This window comes from Theropithecus gelada, chromosome 3 (assembly GCF_003255815.1).
Source record: "Theropithecus gelada isolate Dixy chromosome 3, Tgel_1.0, whole genome shotgun sequence".
NCBI lineage: Eukaryota > Metazoa > Chordata > Mammalia > Primates > Cercopithecidae > Theropithecus > Theropithecus gelada.
In genome coordinates, this window is record NC_037670.1 from 55,001,084 (window position 1) to 55,020,441 (window position 19,358).

At 42.9% G+C, this 19,358-nt stretch overlaps 1 protein-coding gene across 2 annotated transcripts in view; it reads left to right on the forward strand.

The window, feature by feature from the left end:
- Positions 1-6,506: 6,506 nt before the first annotated feature.
- LOC112620654 (zinc finger protein 680-like) overlaps positions 6,507-19,358 on the forward strand; it is a 47,484-nt gene continuing 34,632 nt past the window's right edge. The window contains exon 1 of one of the 2 annotated variants that reach the window (XM_025379399.1): positions 6,507-6,711. In XM_025379399.1, the coding sequence (XP_025235184.1) occupies positions 6,682-6,711 (30 nt within the window). In that variant the 5' untranslated portion in view covers positions 6,507-6,681. The remainder of the gene's footprint in view (positions 6,712-19,358) is intronic. The other variant, XM_025379398.1, reaches the window with a different exon arrangement.

Consider the following 19,358-nt stretch of genomic DNA (forward strand, 5'->3'; position numbering starts at 1 on the left):
GCCGGGCGCGGTGGCTCACGCCTGTAATCCCAGCACTTTGGGAGGCCAAGGCGGGCAGAGCACCTAAGGTCAGGAGTTCGAGACCAGCTTCAACATGGGAAAATCCCGTCTCTACTAAAAATACAAAATTAGCCAGGCGTGGTGGCGGGCGCCTGTAATCCCAGCTACTCGGGGAGCCTGAGGCAGGAGAATCACTTGAACCCGGGAGGCGGAGGTTGCAGTGATCCGAGATCGTGTCATTGCACTCCAGCCTGGGCAACAAGTGTGAAACTCCGTTTCAAAAAAAAAAAAAAAAAATGTGGTATGAAACACTGATATATTAAAGGAACAACTGGGGCCTGGGCACGCTTGCTTATGCCTGTAATCCCAGCACTTTGGGAGGCTGAGGCAGGCGAATCACAAGGTCAGGAGTTCCAGACCAGCCTGACCTATATGGTTAAACCCCGTCTCTACAAAAAATACAAAAATTACCTGGGTGTGGTGGCGGGTACCTGTAGCCCCAGCTACTTGGGAGGCTGAGGCGGAAGAATTGCTTGAACAGGGGAGGCGGAGGTTGCAGTGAACTGAGATTGGGCTGCTGCATTCGAGCCTGAGTGACAGAGTGAGACTCCATCTAAAAAAACAAACATAAAAAACTTTCTTATTTTATGACCCCTAACTTTTGGATGTTACAGAGAGCCAATGCAGCATCCAAAAGAGTGATAAACGGGATTATATGCTATGTTAAATTAATAGGACGCATTGTCAGATTAAAAACGATATTTGGGCCGGGCGCGGCGGCTCATGCCTGTAATCCCAGCACTTTGGGAAGCCGAGGTGGGCGGATCATGAGGTCAGGAGTTCAAGACCAGCCTGGGCAACATGGTGAAACCCCAGCTCTACAAACAATACAAAAAAAAAAAATTAGCCAGGCATGGTGGTTGGCGCTTGTAATCTCAGCTACTCAGGAGGCTAAGGCAGAGAATTGCTTGAACCCAGGAGGCAGAGGTTGCAATGAGCTGAGATTGCGCCACTGCACTCCAGCCTGAACAACAGAGCAAGACTCCATCTCAAAAAAAAAAAAAAAAAGGTGCTCGACTGGGTGCGGTGGCTCACACCTGTAATCCTGGCACTTTGGGAGGCCAAGGCAGGTGGATTGTGTGAGCTCAGGAGTTCAAGACCAGCCTGAGAAACATGGTGCAACTTTGTCTCTACTAAAAATACAAAAAATTAGCCGGGCATGGCAGCATACACCTGTCATCCCAGCTACTTGGGAGGCTGAGGCAGGAGAATCACTTGAACCTGGGAGGTGGAGGTTGCAGTGAGCCAAGATTGTGCCACTGTACTCCAGCCTGAGTGACAAGAGCGAAACTCCATCTCAAAAATAAATAAATAAATAAATAAAATAATGTTTGATCTTCTTTATCTTGTATTTTAATAAATGTTATTAATAATTATTCCAAAATTGTATGAAATGTCTGCAAATGTAATATATCTGAGTGTATGTTATTAATCATAATTATGGTTAGTATGATAAATTATTGTAGGCTGCAGATATAATCAATTTCTTTTCATTTGTTCGTTTATCATCATTTAAAGCCATTCCCATAGCCAATGGTTTAATTATAATGTAGTTTGTTTCTTTGAGACAGAGTTTTGCTCTTGTTGCCCAAGAGTGCAGTGACATAATCTTGTCTCACTGCAACCTCTGCCTCCTGGGTTCAAGCGATTCTCCTGTCTCAGCCTCTTAGTAGCTGGGACTACAGGTGCGTGCCACCACGCCCAGCTAATTTTTGTATTTTTAGTAGAGATGGGGATTCACCATGTTGTCCAGGATGGTCTCAATCTCTTGACCTTGTGATCTGCCCGCCTCGGCCTCCCAAAGTGCTGGGATTACAGGTGTGAGGCACCGTGCCCGGCCTTAAAATCATTCTTAGTCGACCAGAAGCATGTACTTGGGATCACAAAATAAATCGCATCTCTGTGCTGTGCCACTTGGGGTGGAAGGGGCAGGATTAAGCAGCTTCTCTTGCATTTTTGTTCCTAAATTTTATTGTATTCATTTTTTTTTTCTTCCCAGTGATCTTACTTTCAAAATATTTTTGAAATATATATATTTAAAAATTTTTTTAAAAGGGGGTTTCTTGTGTGCATTCATAGAGTATAGTTTTACATGCAGAGGATTTTGCAGCCAAGCTTATATATATGAACAAATTTATGCCTTGATAGGAAAAAGATGAAGGGCCAATGTGGGTGAGAAATTTTTATGAAATATTTGTTTTCTCATAATATCAGAAACAGAATATTCATCCACTGCTCTTACCTTACTTCACAAGTTAAAGAGAATTTATTCCAAATAGGTTAAAGAGCATTGTCAGGAGGCCATTACTCTTCTGAATGGGCATCATTTTATTATGGTTTAGAATAAATGAGGAAATGGTGAAAAATTTATCCCCCATAATAGACTCTATAGCAGATTCTACTGTAAAGGCTATGGTTACACAATAGACTTTAAATTTTCTTACTAAAGTTGTGCCAAATAGTAGAATTTCTCTAGATTACTTACTGGATAAACAGAAAAGCATTAGCAATTGCTAATACTTGTAGTTGCACATGGAGAAATACATCAGATGTTACAGAGATTCCGTTGTAGGGGATTACTTAATAGGCTGCTTGGTTAAAATGAGTAGACCATTTATCTAGCTAATTATTTGATCTATTTAATTTTAGTTGGTTGGTTCATGGAGACACTGGCTTTTTAAAAAGCATACTTCAAACTCCTGTTATTATCCTCCCTGATAGTCAAAATAGGAGTCTCCCTACTACACTGTATTCTCTCAAAAGTTTTAAATGTTTGCATGTGGTCTCCTGTAGAATGTCAAATAGTCTCTCCTTAATTGGAATGACAAAAACTAAAAGACATATGTGACCATGAGGACATCATAACCTATGAATGACATGATAAGGAAAAAAACCAAAATAATAAAAACTTAAAGTTGCACTAAGGCCCTGAGTTTTGGTCACACTCTGACCTATATGAGAACTTAACCGAAAAGGGGATATTTTTTAACCAAAATTATTAGAGTCCACCATTCTGGACTGCACTTGTGCAATAGGTCCAAACAGACCAAATCAAACTAAAGTGGAGTCACTTATGCTAAAGTGACTCCATAATGAAGTAACATAATCAAAGTAAAAATGTAAATAAATAGATAGATCCTAAAACAGACCAGATTTTGTTTTTTTTTTTTTTTCTGTAAACAGCAGATTTCAACTTGAAGAGCTCCCCTTTACTGTAAGCCTTTTATTTTTTATTTATTTATTTATTTTTATTTTTTGAGATGGAGTCTCGCTTTGTCGTCCAGGCTAGAGTGCAGTGGCACGATCTCGGCTCACTGCAAGCTCCACTTCCCGGGTTCACGCCATTCTCCTGGCTCTGCCTCCCGAGTAGCTGGGACTACAAGTGCCCGCCACCGTGCCTGGCTAAGTTTTTTGTATTTTTAGTAGAGACGGGGTTTCACCGCGTTAGCCAGGATGGTCTCGATCTCCTGAACTCATGATCCGCCCGCCTCGGCCTCCCAAAGTGCTGGGATTACAGGCGTGAGCCACCGCGCCCGGCCTACTGTAAGCCTTTTAAAAAAATAAGAACTTGACGTCTTTGTTTCCTTCCACTTTACAAACCCACAGTTCTGCTATTTTACAGTGGAATTTGAGACTAATCAAGTAATTTTTTTTTTTTTTTTGAGATGGAGTTTCACTCTCGTCACCCAAGCTGTAGTGCAGTGGCACGATTTCAAGACAAGGTTTCACCACATTGACCAGGCTGGGCTCAAACTCCTGACCTCAGATGATCCACCTGCCTTGGCCTTCCTAAGTACTGAGATTACGGGCATGAACCACCACACCTGGGCAATAAGTACATTTTTGATGGTGCTAGATTGGTATCAATGTCTAAAATTTTGGTCTAACTTTCAAAATTGAGAAGATGAACAAATGAGAGAAATTGTTTAATTATAGCCTAAAGCTGCCCACTTCCATGGCTAATTTTGGTCAGTAGGGCTTTTTGTACATAGTAAACTGAAACCTAACTAGATATATGTAATTAGGCTGTAACCCATTCTTGTACCAACCACTGTGTTTTTGACAATAAAATAACATAAACTGTTCCAATCATGTTCAAATTAGGCAAATTCAAAGCTGTAATCAATCTGGCTGTTTCTGTATCTCACTTTCATTTTCTGTGTGTCACTTTGATTTTTCTGTCTATAAATCTTTTTCCAGCATGTGGCTGTACTGGAGTCTCTCTGAACCTACTCTGGATCCACAAATCATTCTTTGCTCAATTAAACTTTGTTAAATTTAATTTCTCTAACTTTTTTTTTAAGTTTTAGATTTGTTTTTGTGATGAAAAATAAAGATGTGTTGTTGGGCATTGATTTTGAGAAGCAAGGTGTGCTTCAGCCCTACAAGTAGAAGAGCCCCCTAAGAATCACAGCTGCCCAGTCAACAAGCAGCTGATGACACATGACTGAAGGAGCTCAGCTGAAAACAGAAGAATGGCCCACTGAACCTAGTCTAAATTGGTGATCATCTCAATTATGAGCTAAGAAGTTTTGGCTGGTTTGTTATGCTGCAATAGCTAATTAACACATGCACCCGGTGCAGACAGGATGCCAGGATTTAATGACAAAGTTGATTTCTAGTTACCTTCCAACAGTGGGCCCCATAAAGGTACTGATTTTTCTCCTTATTCAAAGTTGGATGTCTTGTAAGAGAATATTGCATAATGCAGAAATACATGTAGACATGTATGCATGTGATTGGTGCTTATACTCACACAGTTCCCCACACCACAGGAGAAAACAGGTAACCACAGCTTGACAATTAGGGTCAAGGGCAAATAGCAAAATTAGTCTGTTTTTAATTCGAGGTAAAGACTAGGGACATGGCCTAGCATGGTGGTTCACATCTGTAATTCCAGCACTTTGGAGGGCTAAGGCGGGTGGATCATCTGAGGTCGGGAGTTCGAGACCAGCCTGACCAACACAGTGAAACCCCATCTCTACTAAAAATACAAAAATTAGCTGGACATGGTGGCGGGCGCCTGTAATCCCAGCTACTCGGGAGGCTGAGGCACTAGAATCGCTTGAACCCGGGAGACAGAGGTTGCAGTGAGTTGAGATCATGCCATTGCACTCCAGCCTGGATGACAAGAGCAAAACTCTGTCTCAAAATAGAAAAAAAAAAAAAAAAAAAAGAAAGAAAGACCAGGGAGGGATCTGTAGACATAGAGCTTTCTTATTCTGTGGCCCCATCGTCCTTTGTTCACTGTCTGATCTCTGGAAGAAAGGTGGACAACAGGTGGTCTTTCTGTTGTGATTTTATTCCTGCCGTCCTCTGCTCTTTCTATGGCCACTATCTGTTCTACCCTTGGAACTGAAGAGAGATGTTGGTAGGGAAAGACTTTCTCCTTATTTATGGCAGGAAAAGGATGTTCAAACCCGGTGTGGTGGCTCATGCCTGTAATCCCAGCACTTTGGGAGGCTGAGACAGAAGGATTACTTAAGGTCAGGGGTTCAGCCTGGCTGACAAGGGAAAATTCCATCTCTACTAAAAATACAAAAATAAGCCAGGCATGGTGGCACATGCCTGTAATCACAGCTACTCCGGGGAGGATGAGGCAGGAGAATCGCTTGAATCCAGAAGGTGGAGATTGCAGTGAGCCGAGATTGCACCACTGCACTCCAGCCTGGGCCTAAGAGCGAGACTCTGAAAAGAAAAGAAGAGAAGAGAAAGGAAAAGAAAGAAAAAAAGAGAAGAGAAAGGAAATAAAAAGAAAAGAAAACAGCAAAGGGATGTTCAGGATTTCATCTTCTGCTGTCAGAGCTGCACTTCAATGTGGCAGCTACTGGCCACGTGTGGCTACTGGGTGCATGGAATGTGGCTGGTCTGAACTACGATGTGGTAAGAAAGGTAAAATACATAGTTTTAATGTTTTTTCCCAAAATATATATAGTTTATTAATAATTACATACTGGTCACATATTAAAATAATATTTTGGATATATTGGGTTAATTAAATTCCTACAATGAATTCCTTCTGTTTATTTTTTCTTTTTAAAATTTTCCTTCTAGAAAATTTAGAATTCACATGTGGCTCACATTCAATTTCAGAGGATTGCCTTTTAAAAAAAAATGTCAGGCTACCCGCTCAAAGGACAAGAAGCCAGGGAGCTCATAAAATTGGAAAATTTTAAACAATTGTTATTGCATTATTTTTATGTGTGAATAGCCACATAATATATTATTTATAAAGGCAAACGACCTTGTACGCAAGGTTATATGCAAATACCCTCTGGGGTGGGCCTGGCTCCACTCAGGGAGGAAGCCCTGCATGAGAACGCTGCAGCTTGAATTTCACTCTTTCTTCGTTCAGCCCAGCAGCTGAGCACATATTCTGTCACTCAGGGCATTAGGGGGTGGGGTCCTAAACATTATCCAATCAGGGACGCTGGAATGGGACCCGTCCAATCAGGCACGCAGCTGGAGCGGACAGGACGGCTTCCGGGATTTGGCGGGGCCTTTGTCTCTAGCTGCAGCGGGAGCTCCAGGTCTAGTCTTCACTGCTCTGTGTCTTCTGCTCCTAGAGGCCCAGCCTCTGTGGCCCCGTTACCTGCAGGTATTGGGAGATGCACAGCTAAGATGCCAGGACCACCTGGAAGCCTAGAAATGGTGAGAGTGCCGGGTCCGACACCCCGAGAGAGGGGGAGGGGCTGGTTGGAACCGGTCAGAAGTGACTGTGGCAGGACTCCAGCCTCCCAGCACTGGGCTCCAAAATCCGCGGCCCGAGTTGTCCTTGGCGCAGCTCGGCCCTCGGTCCCCTTCAGCCATAAGATGGCGGCTGGGCTGACAGCCGGACCCCGGGCGTCCTGTCTCCTCCCTGTGCAGTGACTGTGCCTTGGCCTGGAGCCCTCGCTGGGCAGCTCTGCAGCCGCAGTGCCGCATCTCTGCCTGATAACTCACAGTACCGGGTTCATGAATGGGAAGAGCTTTGGTCCGTGGGGTCCCAGTCCCTCCTTTTTTCTATTAAAAATTCAAGGAAGTCACCGCAAAAATATTTAAAAATGTAATAGAAGAGTGGTTCAAAAATCGTAGAGCACCCAGCTATGATTTGTAATTTGTGGTCCATGGGAGGGGCTTGAAGGAAAGACTTTTAAGTGGTATGTGATAAATAAAACCAAATTCAATAATCGGTTAGGTACAGTTACATAGCTTCTTAATTTGTAAGATCAAGGTGGAAATTTTCTGGTTATGTAATCGGAGGGTACTTGGCAGTTTACAGTTGGTTAAGCATAAATTTTATTTCCCCCAATGTAACAATTTACCAAAAAAAAATGTATTTGAGTTAGATTTTTTTTTTTTTTGAGGTGGAGTCTCACTCTGTCGCCCAGGCTAGAGTGCAGTGGCGCGATCTCGGCTCACTGCAAACTCCGCCTCCCAGGATCACGCCATTTCCTGCCTCAGCCTCCCGAGTAGCTGGGACTGCAGGCGCCCGCCACCTCGCCCGGCCAGTTTTTTGTATTTTTTTAGTAGAGACGGGGTTTCACCGTGTTAGCCAGGATGGTCTCAATCTCCTGACCTCGTGATCCGCCCGCTTCGTCCTCCCAAAGTGCTGGGATTACAGGCGTCAGCCACCGCGCCCGGCCCTAGTGTACATTTTTGATACTGTATTTTAATTAATCATTGTTTGAGAAATCATTGGATGATAATTTTTAAAAGGTTTGTTTTCTGTTTGTAAAAATTTTCTATAAAAAGAAAGCAAAGAGTAATCCCCGGACACTACTGTAAAAAATCTCTGTGCCTCTTTTCCTTTTATCTTCCCTAGTCACAGAGATCTTATCAGAATTTTGGGGGGTCAGGGTTTCCCTTTGGAAACTTTATGGGGTGATGTGTCCTTGGCCACCCTTCAGATTTTTCCTGGTCCTGGGTTTCAGTACTGTCTGGGAATAAACCATGATACCCACTGTGGCTATGTCTGCCAGAGTGCCTAATGAATGTCAGCTGGTGGGTCATTTTCTCCCGTAGGACTGCCTGAGGTACAAAGTGTAGCCTCTCCAGGGAGCAGGTGGACGCCCTGGGGCTGAGAGAAATTTTCTGGTGTACACTTCCTTGGAAAAGCTGACCCCTTGAGACATTACGATTGTCTTCACCCAACTCAGCTTCTGTTTCTTTGGGACACATTGTTGGTCAATCAGATGCTGGTATTAAGGGAAAAACATAGAAATAATTTCTGCCTTTGGGATTCTCTAAGGGGGCAGAAAAATAGTGAAAAAAATGATGAAAAAAGAGTGAAAGACAAATAGTGAAACATTTGTAGAGGCAATTAAAAGGTAAGAAAATATTTACAAATGGTATAGAAGAGGTGAGTTTCAGAAAACAATTAATATCTACGTATATTCCATTTGTTAAAAATTCTCATGTACTATTTTGTTTTCCAGACCGAGTTTAGTAATTGTCACAGGTAGTTTTTTTTATGGCCGGGTAATTTCTTTTCTTTTTCTTTCTTTTTTTTTTTTTTTGGAGACAGTCTCATTCTGTCACCCAGGCTGGATGGAGTGCAGTTGCACGATCTTGGCTTACTACAACCTCTGTCTCTCGGGTTCAAGCGATTCTCCTCCCTCAGCCTCCTGAGTAGCTGAGACTACAGGCGCTAGCCACCACGCTCGGCTAATTTTTGTATTTTTAGTAGAGATGGGGGGTTTCACCATGTTGGCCTATCTGGTCTCAAACTCCTAATCCTAATCAAGGTGCTCTACCCACCTTGGCCTCCCAAAGTGTTAGGTTCACAGGCGTGCCGCATCCAGCCTAGCTGGGTAATTTCAAACAGAATTCCAGGCCTTAACTTTTAGAATGCTAGCTATCTAGGGAAAAAAATAGAGAACATCTCTCTTCCATTTTGGCTTTAGAAAATGAATACATTTCCAGCCGGGTGCAGTGGCTCACGCCTGTAATCCTAGCACTTTGGGATGCCAAGCGGGGGGTGGAGCACTTGAGGTCAGGAGTTGGAGGCCAGCCTGGACAACATGGTGAAGCCTTATCTCTACTAAAAATACAAAAATTAGCCGAGCATGGTGGCACATGCTTGTAATCCCAGCTACTTGGGAGGCTGAGGCAGGAGAATTGCTTGAACCTGGGGGGCAGAGGTTGCAGTGAGCTGAGATCACACCACTGCACTCCAGCCTGGGCGAAAGAGTGAAACTTCGTCTCAAAAAAAACAGAAAAGAAAAGAAAATGAATACATTTCCACCAGAAAATGTGGTAGATAATTGGTGAAGGTACATAGATTCTTGAAAACGTTAGTACCTCTTTTTGCAAGGTGAATTTGTGACATTGAATATTTCTAGTCTATACCCTGTTATCTTGATTTCTGAGTTTCATGCTAAATTTTATGAGATAAAACTTGGTACCTCCTAGAAGTGTTTCCATATGACTAATTGTTTACTACATAATGTTTAATGGAAATAATAAAATAATACATTTATTATCTAAAAGGAATACTTTTGCTTTTCCTATTGAGATGTAAAATGTAAGCATCTTCAGAAAAGTCCTCCCTGACCAGGCACAGTGGCTCAAGCCTGTAATCCCAGCACTTTGGGAGGCTGAGGTGGGTGGATCAACTGAGGTCAGGAGTTCAAGACCATCCTGGCCAACATGGCGAAACCCCGTCTCTACTAAAAAATACAAAAATTGGCCAGGCGTGGTGGCTCACGCCTGTAATCCCAGCACTTTGGGAGACTGAGGCGGGCGGATCATGAGGTCAGGAGATCGAGACCATCTTGGCCAACATGGTGAAACCCTGTCTCTACTAAAAAAAAAAAATACAAAAAAATTAGCCGGGCGTGGTAGCAGGTGCCTGTAGTCCCAGCTACTGGGGAGGCTGAGGCAAAATGGTGTGAACCCGTGAGGCAGAGCTTGCAGTGAGCGGAGATTGCGCCACTGCGCTTCAGCCTGGGGGACGGAGTGAGACTCTGTCTCAAAAAAAAAAAAAAAAAAAGCTGGGTGTGGTGGCAGGCGCCTGTAATCCCAGCTCTACTAGGGAGGCTGAAGCAGGGAGATTGCTTGAACCCAGGAGGTGGAGGTTTCAGTGAGCTGAGATCTCACTACTGCACTCCAGCCTGGGTGAGAGTGTGAGACTTTGTCTCAAAAAAGAAAAAAAAAAAATTCCTTCCCTTACTTGAGCACTGTGTGCAAGTAATTTTGCTGAATGTTCAAACTGTTAGTTTCAAAAGCGAAATGAATAACTCAGACATGAAAATTAAAGCTTGAGCCCAGTGACTCCAAGCTAAGGCTAATATTGACCCTGCAAAAGGCCTAGCTCTTTTTGGGGAGCCTCCCCTGCAGATGTCTCAGGCTGCTCACCCCAGCCACGGAAGAAGCCTTTGTACTGAGAAAAGCTACAGAGCTATGGAAAGCTGGGGACACACAGGCAGATGGAGTTAAGGTTAAGATGGAAGGGGATTGGGAGGGTCTTACTAAAGATGAAGTTGTTTTTTTGAGGCAGTTTCTGGACTTTGTAAAATAAAACGCAGATTTATGTAAAAAAATTTAGAATTCCAAAGGAGGAAGCACCAACTATAAATCTTTAAAGATTGCAAAGTTTAGGCAGACTAGAGCTTTCTTTCTTTTTTCTTTTTTTTTTTTTTCAGTCAATTTTGAAATTTATTTTGGTAATGTTGAGGACACACCGGGGAGAAAGAGAGACAAGTCACAATAGGATCTGTGTCCTGTGCTTTTTCCAAAGAGTGTTTTGGGAACTTCAGTATTTAAAGAGGAAAGAGCAAGTGGGAGGGCCGTGAGGCTCTGATTAGCACTCAGTGAATCTATATTTTACATGTGCAAAGAAAGGGTTCAGGGGAAGTCAATCATGCATTCCCCTCTCTCTCTCTCCCTCAGTAAATCTACATTTTATACAAGATAAAGTAAGCATGTGAAATTACAGCTATCTGTTTGGGAATAAAAGGAAGCCAATCTTTACATGACCCAGTCCCCAGCTTAACTTTTGGCATAGTGAGTTCAGCGTCCCAAGAGTTTATTTTCCTTCCACATGTATCTATAATTTTTGATGTTAACAAAGTCAAGGGCAAAGTTTTCATTAGGAAGTTGGCAACTTCTAGAAAAGGCTTTATTCATTTGAGGGGCTGTAAGGTACATGGATGTGCTTTGGTCAGGAATAGGCTGAGGCAGACATCCGGGCCAGAGTGACTCAGCAAGTTTGGAGCACAGGCATATAAATCCACTTGGTTTTTTTGTTTGTTTAGATTTTTGTTGTTGTTTTTGAGACGGAGTCTTGCCCTGTCACCCAGGCTGGAATGCAGTGGTGCGATCTCAGCTCACTGCAACCTCCACTTCCTGGGTTCAAGCAATTCTTCTGCCTCAGTCTCGTGAGTAGCTGGGATTACAGGCGCCCACTACCACACATGGCTAATTTTTTATATTTCTGGTAGAGGCAGGGTTTCACCATGTTGTCCAGGCTGGTCTCAAACTCCTGACCTCAAGTGATCCACCCACCTTGGCCTCCCAAAGTGCTGGGATTACGGACTTGAGCCACTGTGCCCAGGCAGGGAGGACTTATTATATAGTCACAGTTATGTAGCCATAACATGGGAAGGTTCATCACCTGACTCAGAGCCACTGTTGTTTGTAAAAGGTATAACTGCCCTGGTGATACTGTGCATACGCCTGGTGTCCAAAGAGAGAGAGTGAAGTTTTTGACCCTGTAAGGGAGAGCCAGCCTTGCAGGCCAGGGAATGCAGCTGCAGGCATGGGAGCGGCAGGAGTCCCAGAGCCCGAGCAGGCAGAGACAGACAGTGTAAGAGAGCTGCTGAATAAAACCATGTTTCATCTGCCTATGGCCCCCTGTCTGTTCTTTTTTTTTTTTTTGAGACGGAGTCTCGCTCTGTCGCCCGGGCTGGAGTGCAGTGGCCGGATCTCAGCTCACTGCAAGCTCCGCCTCCCGGGTTTACGCCATTCTCCTGCCTCAGCCTCCCAAGTAACTGGGACTACAGGCGCCCGCCATCTCGCCCGGCTAGTTTTTTGTATTTTTTTAGTAGAGACGGGGTTTCACCGTGTTCGCCAGGATGGTCTCGATCTTCTGACCTCGTGATCCACCCGTCTCGGCCTCCCAAAGTGCTGGGATTACAGGCGTGAGCCACCGCGCCCGGCCTAACCCCCTGTCTGTTCTTTCAGCTATCTGCCACCCATCCACCCACACTCCCTTGGGACCTCAGCATGGGCTGGAATCTGACTCTTGGCATGACAGGGGCTGGTGTTAGAGTGGGCATGCTTGCTCACTTTGATCCATCTCAGGTTGCAAAAGTACTTGTGTTTTTTCATTCAGCTTGATACATAATATGTTTAATCAAAAAGGCAGGCAGGCAAGGTGTCCACTGATTTTTCCGCAGACACCAAAACTACTGCATCATTTAAATGTGGGCTCAAGTCCTCAAAAGTCTCTTGTTTTCCAGGCTCTGTGCTCTCATGCTTCTGAGCCTTTTAGAGACCCTGAGGTTTTATTGTATCCTGGCATGACTGACTTAGTCCTTGCTTCTCTGCTGCATGTCACTTGGGCTTAGCGAAGAGAGGTCACAGAGACCTGCAGCCCTGGGAAGCCAATGTTTGGTGGGTGAGGCAGAAAATTCCAGTTTGATATGGGCTGGCATCCTTGCACAAGATCATGTCAATTCCTTCCTGGAAACCATCCTACTGATTGAAGAATACAATTAACCTGCCTGCTGGCCCCAGCCTCCAGTACCCACACAGTCTGGTTCCTGCCTCTCTGTCCAAATTCATTTCCCAACCCTCTCCCTCCACCTGCTAAGCCCCTGCCACAATGGTCTTTTTTCTTCAAACTTGACAAGCTCATTCCCACCTTAGAGCCTTTCTACTGGGTGTTCCTTTTACCTGGAATGTGCATTCCCAGATTTTCTCCCCACTTAAAAATCAGCTGAAATGTCCCCTTCTCAGGCAGGGCTTCCCTGACCACTCAAACAAATCACCGCCACTTTGCATGTTACTACCATGTTTTGTTTCCTTGTAATTATCCAAGCTTTGTTTGTTGTCTCCTCTCTCTGGAACATATGCTTCTTTAGGTTGGGAGCTCTGTCTGGTTTATCACTGTAGCTCTAGTGTACTTTTTGGCACATAGGAGATGCCCAGTGAATAACTGCTGAATGAAACAGTCACTGAGATGAGGGAGTGTGTCAGGAGAATGGTGCAGATGGCAGAACTGTCTCAGACTGTTTTCTGTGGGGAAGCAGGCCCCAGCCAGAGGCTGCTGGGTATAGGGAGCAGGGAGAAAGCTGGAGAGATCCAGGCTTAGGTCAAGGATTTGACCCACTGCCTGGGGCTGGAAATAGTGTCTACATAGCACTGTCCTGTAGGACTTTCTGTGATAATGGCAATGTTCTGTGTCTGCACTGTCCAATAAAGTACTTCTGGCTTCTGACCTGCACTTGAATGTAGCTAGTGCAACTAGGGAACTGATTTAAATTAGATTTATGGGAAATTGAATTTATTTAACAAATGCACATTTAAACAGCCACATGAGACTAGGGGCTACTGTTGAACAATGCAGCACTAGAGACGCTCACCTGGGACCCCTAAAGCTCCTTCATTCTGAGTCGTCAGCGTCTAAGTGCTGGAAGCTGGGTGGAACTCAAGACGCAGCAAGTGGAGGCTCCATCTGGAAGGCCCTGGCTGCTCCGAGTGTCCTGAGAGCTGGTGTGCTGATCAGAATGGCCACTCCAGCCGCTTCAGCAGCAGCCCCTGTTACCTTCTAGGGCCTCAGGACAAGGGCTTTCTTTCATAGGGAGGAGGAAACAAGATTAAAAACAAGGTGGGAGGGGAATGGCAAATTGAAGGACAAAAAATTCAATTCTAGATGAGAGAATTGTTTTACCCTGAAGTCAGCATGTTCTTAGGAGGGACATAAAATGGGGTTCTGTGTTGCCTCAGACTGAAGGTAGCTCAATGTTCAGGAGCCTGTGGGAAGGAAACTTAAGTTTGATTAAGAAGTATTTTATTTTGAAAACTGAAGGCAAATTCAGCTAATTTTTTATAACGAAAATAATGTGCGGAGTCTGCTTCTGGCTACGTGTCAGGTAAGAAAAGAGAGCACCCACCATCTAAGTCATAATGGGAAGGGTGTTTCTTTTCATAAACCGTTCCTGGAGAACTCAAAGAATAAAAGAATTTTATTAATCACAACTTTTTACCAGGATTATCTATGTGCTTCATCCTTCCTCACCTTTATTCTTTGTCGTCCTGTACCTTTTTCCATTGACTTTTTTGGGCCTTTTGGTATCTTTTATAATAAACTGGTCAACATAACTACAGTGTTTTGTTTAGTTTTGTGAGTAGCTCTATCAAGTTATGTAATTGGAGGGAGTTTATAAGAGTTTCCAATTTTTAAACAGTAGGTCAGAAGCATAGATGGACCTGTGAGGTTTGTGACTGGCCTCTGGAGTGAGGATAGTGTTGTGAGACTGAGCCCTGAATCAGGGTCTGTGCTGACTCTGGATGGTGTCAGAATTCAAATGTTAGACAATTAGTTGGTGTTGGAGAATTGCTTTGTGTTCAGCAAATACAGATTTGGTGCCAGAAGGAAAATATCACAGAGGCCTGGCCTGGAATGGAACTCTGGGTGTCTGGAAATGATGCTCTCCTGTACACAGGCTGTCACACTACGCCATTGTCCTGGAATTCCAGGTCTCTTCCCAGGGTGAGAGAGGACTGAAAACTTAGAGGAAATTAGCTGTGATAACAGGCCCCCTTTTCCCACAGCTGCCACCCCAGGATTCCTACCCACTCACAAACATACCAACTGGAAATTGATGTGTCCACACTCCTCCCAGGACTAGGCACCACCATCAGGAATTTCACCACAGCATTTTTGATCCTAGTGTTTTTTTTGCCAAAAATCCACAAAAGTGTTTACAGTCTCCTGCATATCCCCACCCCCAGACACTGAATCTGCAGCAGCAACCTGCTTCCTCCACGACCAACGTTCTGTACCACCTGTTCATAATCTCATCTGCCTGCCCAGACACAGAAATAAACGAGTACAGCTCCACGTGGGCCACTATCTGTAGGACAAACCAGTCCTTCCACCTACATTGCACTCTCCCCCACCCATGGATTTTATTCCTTTTAACTTTTATTTTTGTTTCAGGGTCGGGGTAAACGTGCGAGTAGTTACATAAGCAAAATTGTGGCATGGGGGTTTGGCGTAGATTATTTTGTTACTGAGGTACTATGCATAGCATAAACAGGTATTTTTTTCTAGTCCTTTCTATCCTCCCACCCACCACCCTCAACTCAGCTTGTGTCTGTTTTTCCTCTTCTTGTCCTCCGCCTCCTGGGTTCAAGCAATTCTCCTACCTCAGCCTCCTATACTACAGGTGCATGCAACCATGGCTGGCTAATTTTTGTATTCTTAGTAGACATGGGTTTCACCATGTTGGCCAGGCTGGTCTCAAACTCCTGACCTCAAGTGATCTGCCTGCCTCGGCCTCCCAAAGTGCTGGGATTACAGGCATGAACCACCATGCCCGGCCTTGGGGTAAATTTTTTTTTTTTTTTTTTTTTTTTTTTCCTGAGACTGAGTCTTGCTCTATCGCCCAGGCTGGAGTGCAGTGGCGTGGTCTTGGCTCACTGCAACCTCTACCTCCTGGGTTGAAGTGATTCTCCTGCCTCAGCCTCCCAAGTAGCTGGGATTACAGGCATGCGCCACCATGCCCGGCTAATTTTTGTATTTTTAGTAGAGACGGAGTTTCACCATGTTGGCCAGGCTGGTCTTGACCTCCTGACCTCGTGATCTGCCCGCCTCGGCCTCCCAAAGTGCTGAGATTACAGACATGAGCCACCACACCCGGACAATTTTTATATTTTTAGTAGAGACAGGATTTCACCATGTTTGCCAGGATGGTCTCAATCTCCTGATCTCGTGGTCCGCCCACCTTGGCCTCCCAAAGTTCTGGGATTACAGGTGTGAGCCACCGTGCCCGGACTGCCTTATGGTAAAATTTTTAAAATTCCTTACAAATTTTGAGTGGTAGACCTTTGTCAGAAGCATATTTTGCAAATATTTTCTTTTTATTGTGTAGGTAGGTTGTTTACTCTATTGATAGTTTGCTTTGCTGTGAAGAAGCTCTTTAGTTTCTTTAGGTCTTATTAAGTTTTGCTTTTGTTGCAATTGCTTTTGGTATCTTCATCATAAACTCTTTGCCAGTTCCTATGTCAATAATATTTTCTTTATCCAATTGACATAGGTATTTTAGATTTTTCTTTCAGAATTTTTTTACCATTTTATGTTCTACATTTAGGTCTTTAATCACCTGGAGTCGTTTTTTTTTTTTATATGGTGTAAGGAAGGCATCCAGTTTCAGTCTTTTACATAGTGCTAGCTGGTTTTTCCAGCACCATTTATTAAATAGGGAATTCTTCCTGCATTGCTCTTGTGAGATTTGTAGAAGATCAGATGGTTGTAGGTGTGTGGCATTATTTCTGGGCTCTCTATTCTGTTTCGTTGTTCTATGAGTCTGTGTTTGTACCAGTATCATGCTGCTTTGGTTACTGTACCTCTGTTGTATAGTTTGAAGTCAGGTAACGTAATGCCACCTGCTGTGTTCTTTTTGCTTGTAATTGCCTTGGCTATTCAGGTTTTTTTTCGGTTTCATATAAATTTTAAAATACCTTTTTTTTTTTTTTTTTTTTTTTTAGTTCCATGAAGAATGGTTTTGGGGCCAGGCGCGGTGGCTCAAGCCTGTAATCCCAGCACTTTGGGAGGCCGAGGCGGGTGGATCACGAGGTCAGGAGATCGAGACTATCCTGGCTAACATGGTGAAACCCCGTCTCTACTAAAAATACAAAAAACTAGCCGGGCGTGGTGGCGGGCGCATGTAGTCTCAGCTACTTGGGAGGCTGAGGCAGGAGAATGGCGTGAACCCGGGAGGCGGAGCTTGCAGTGAGCCGAGATCACGCCACTGCACTCCAGCCTGGGAGCACAGCGAGACTCCGTCTCAAAAAAAAAAAAAAGAATGGTTTTGGTAGTTTGATAGAAATAGCATTAATTCTGTAAATTTCATTTGGCCGTATGGCTATTTTAATGATATCAGTTTTTCTATCCATGAGCATTAAATGGCTGCCCATTGGCTTGTGTCATCTCTGACTTCTTTAAGAAGCATTTTGTAATTTTTGTCATAGAGATTTTTCACCTCCCTGGTTAGCTGTATTCCTAAACATTTTATTATTTTTGTAGTTATTATGAATGGGATTTTTTTTGATTTGGCCTTTGGTTGAATGTTGTTGATGTTCAGGGATGTTACTGATTTTTGTACACTTATTTCGTATCCTGAAACTTCTACTTTCTAGTTTGTGTGCATAGATTTTCTAGTTCATGTTCATAGAAGTGTTCATAGTCAATAGTTATTTGTATTTCTGTGGGGTCAGTGGTAGTGTCTTTTTTTGTCATTTCTAATTGTGTTTATTTGGACCTTCTTTATTATTGCAGCTAGTGGTTTATCTTATTTTTTTTTTTTTTACAAAGATTTAACTCCTGGATTTTTTGGTCTTGTATATTTTTTTCTGTTTAAATTTTTAGTTCAGATCTGATTTTGGTTATTTCTTGTCTTCTAGCTTAGGGGTTGGTTTGCTCTTGCTTTCTCTCCTTTTATTTATGGTGTTAGGTTGTTAAATTGAGATCTTTCTAACTTTTGGGTGCGAGCTTTTAGTGCTATAAATTTCTCCTTAACACTGCCTTAGCTGTGTTGCAGAGATTCTGGTATGTTGTATCTTTGTTCTCATTTTTTGCAATGAACTTGATTTCTGCTTTAATTTCATTATTTACTCAAAAGTCATTCAGGCTCAGGTGGCATAATTTCCATATACTTGTATCATTTCAAGTGTTTTTTTTTTGTACTGAATTATATTTTTATCAAGCTGTGCTCTGTGTGTGTGGTTGGTGTAATTTTTGGAATTTGCTGAAGGTTGTTTTATTTCTGATTGCGTGGTCAATGTTAGAGTGTGTGTCTCTAACATGGTAATGAGAAGAATGTATAGTATGTTGTTTTTAGATTAAGAGTTCTGTAGGACTATTTGTCCAAGTGTTGAGTTTAGGTCCTGAGATCTTTGTAAAGTTTCTGCCCTAAGAATCTAAGAGTGTCTGTGGGGTGTTGTAGTCTCCCACTATTATTGTGTCAGAATCTAAGTCTCTTCATAGGTCTCTGAGAACTTGCTTTATTCATGGGCATCCATAGATTTTTTTTATGACACCTTTCTGTATTCTGCTTTTTCTCTCTGTAAACTTTCAAGGGCACACAGTGTGCCCAGGGCCACTCCTTAGATGCCTGAATCTAGTGTCTACTGAAATTCAGATATTCAAGAGCATGTCTAAAGACTTGGCTGTTATAGGAGAAAATAAAAATAAGAGGCTTTATTTTCCTGCCTGAAAATAAGGAAGGCTATTATCCTCATCTCTCTTTTCTTAAAGCATTTGGATTATATGTACTTTTTTCCTCTGCTTTATTGAAATATATGTAAATCATATAAATCATATTAACCTAGGTGTAGCTAAATAAACGGTTCAGTATATAACAGTGGAGTTGGAATTAGCCTTGGTTTCTATTTATTACTTCAGAACAATTAGCATTGTCAGGTGAAGCATTTGTAGACAACCTATAATCATATACTTTTTTTTTTTGAGATAGAGTGTTACGTTATTGCCCAGGCTGGAGTGCAGTGGCAATCTCAGCTCACTGCAACTCCATCTCCCAGGTTCAAGCAGTTCTTCTGCCTCGTCCTCCTGAGTAGCTGGGACTACCAGCATGTGCTACCACGCCTGGCTAATTTTTATATTTTTAGTAGAGACAGGATTTTGCCATGTTGGCCAGGCTGGTCTCGAACTCCTGACCTCAGGTAATCTGCCCGTCTCGACCTCCCAAAGTGCTGGGATTACTGGCGTGAGCCACCACGTCTGGTCAACATTAATATAAATTAAAGAATATTTTCTACAATAATATAAATATAAGGCCACAATATTTACTTTGAACGAAACCCTTAGTCATTTTAATATTATTATTTCTACTTTTTGAATAAAAAGTGTTTTAACTGAATTATGGTTAAAGAAAATTTTCACGAATCTTACATTATGACCAGTACATTAAAATTATTTATATTTAGATACGTATCTCTAACATCCAAATAAAATTTAGTACCATATTGTTACAGTAGATGTTAGTCTTACATACTTATTACTTATCCAGTAGTGATAACAATAAGTAAGCATGATTTTAGTGTCTTTTTTTTTTTTTTTTTTTTTTTTT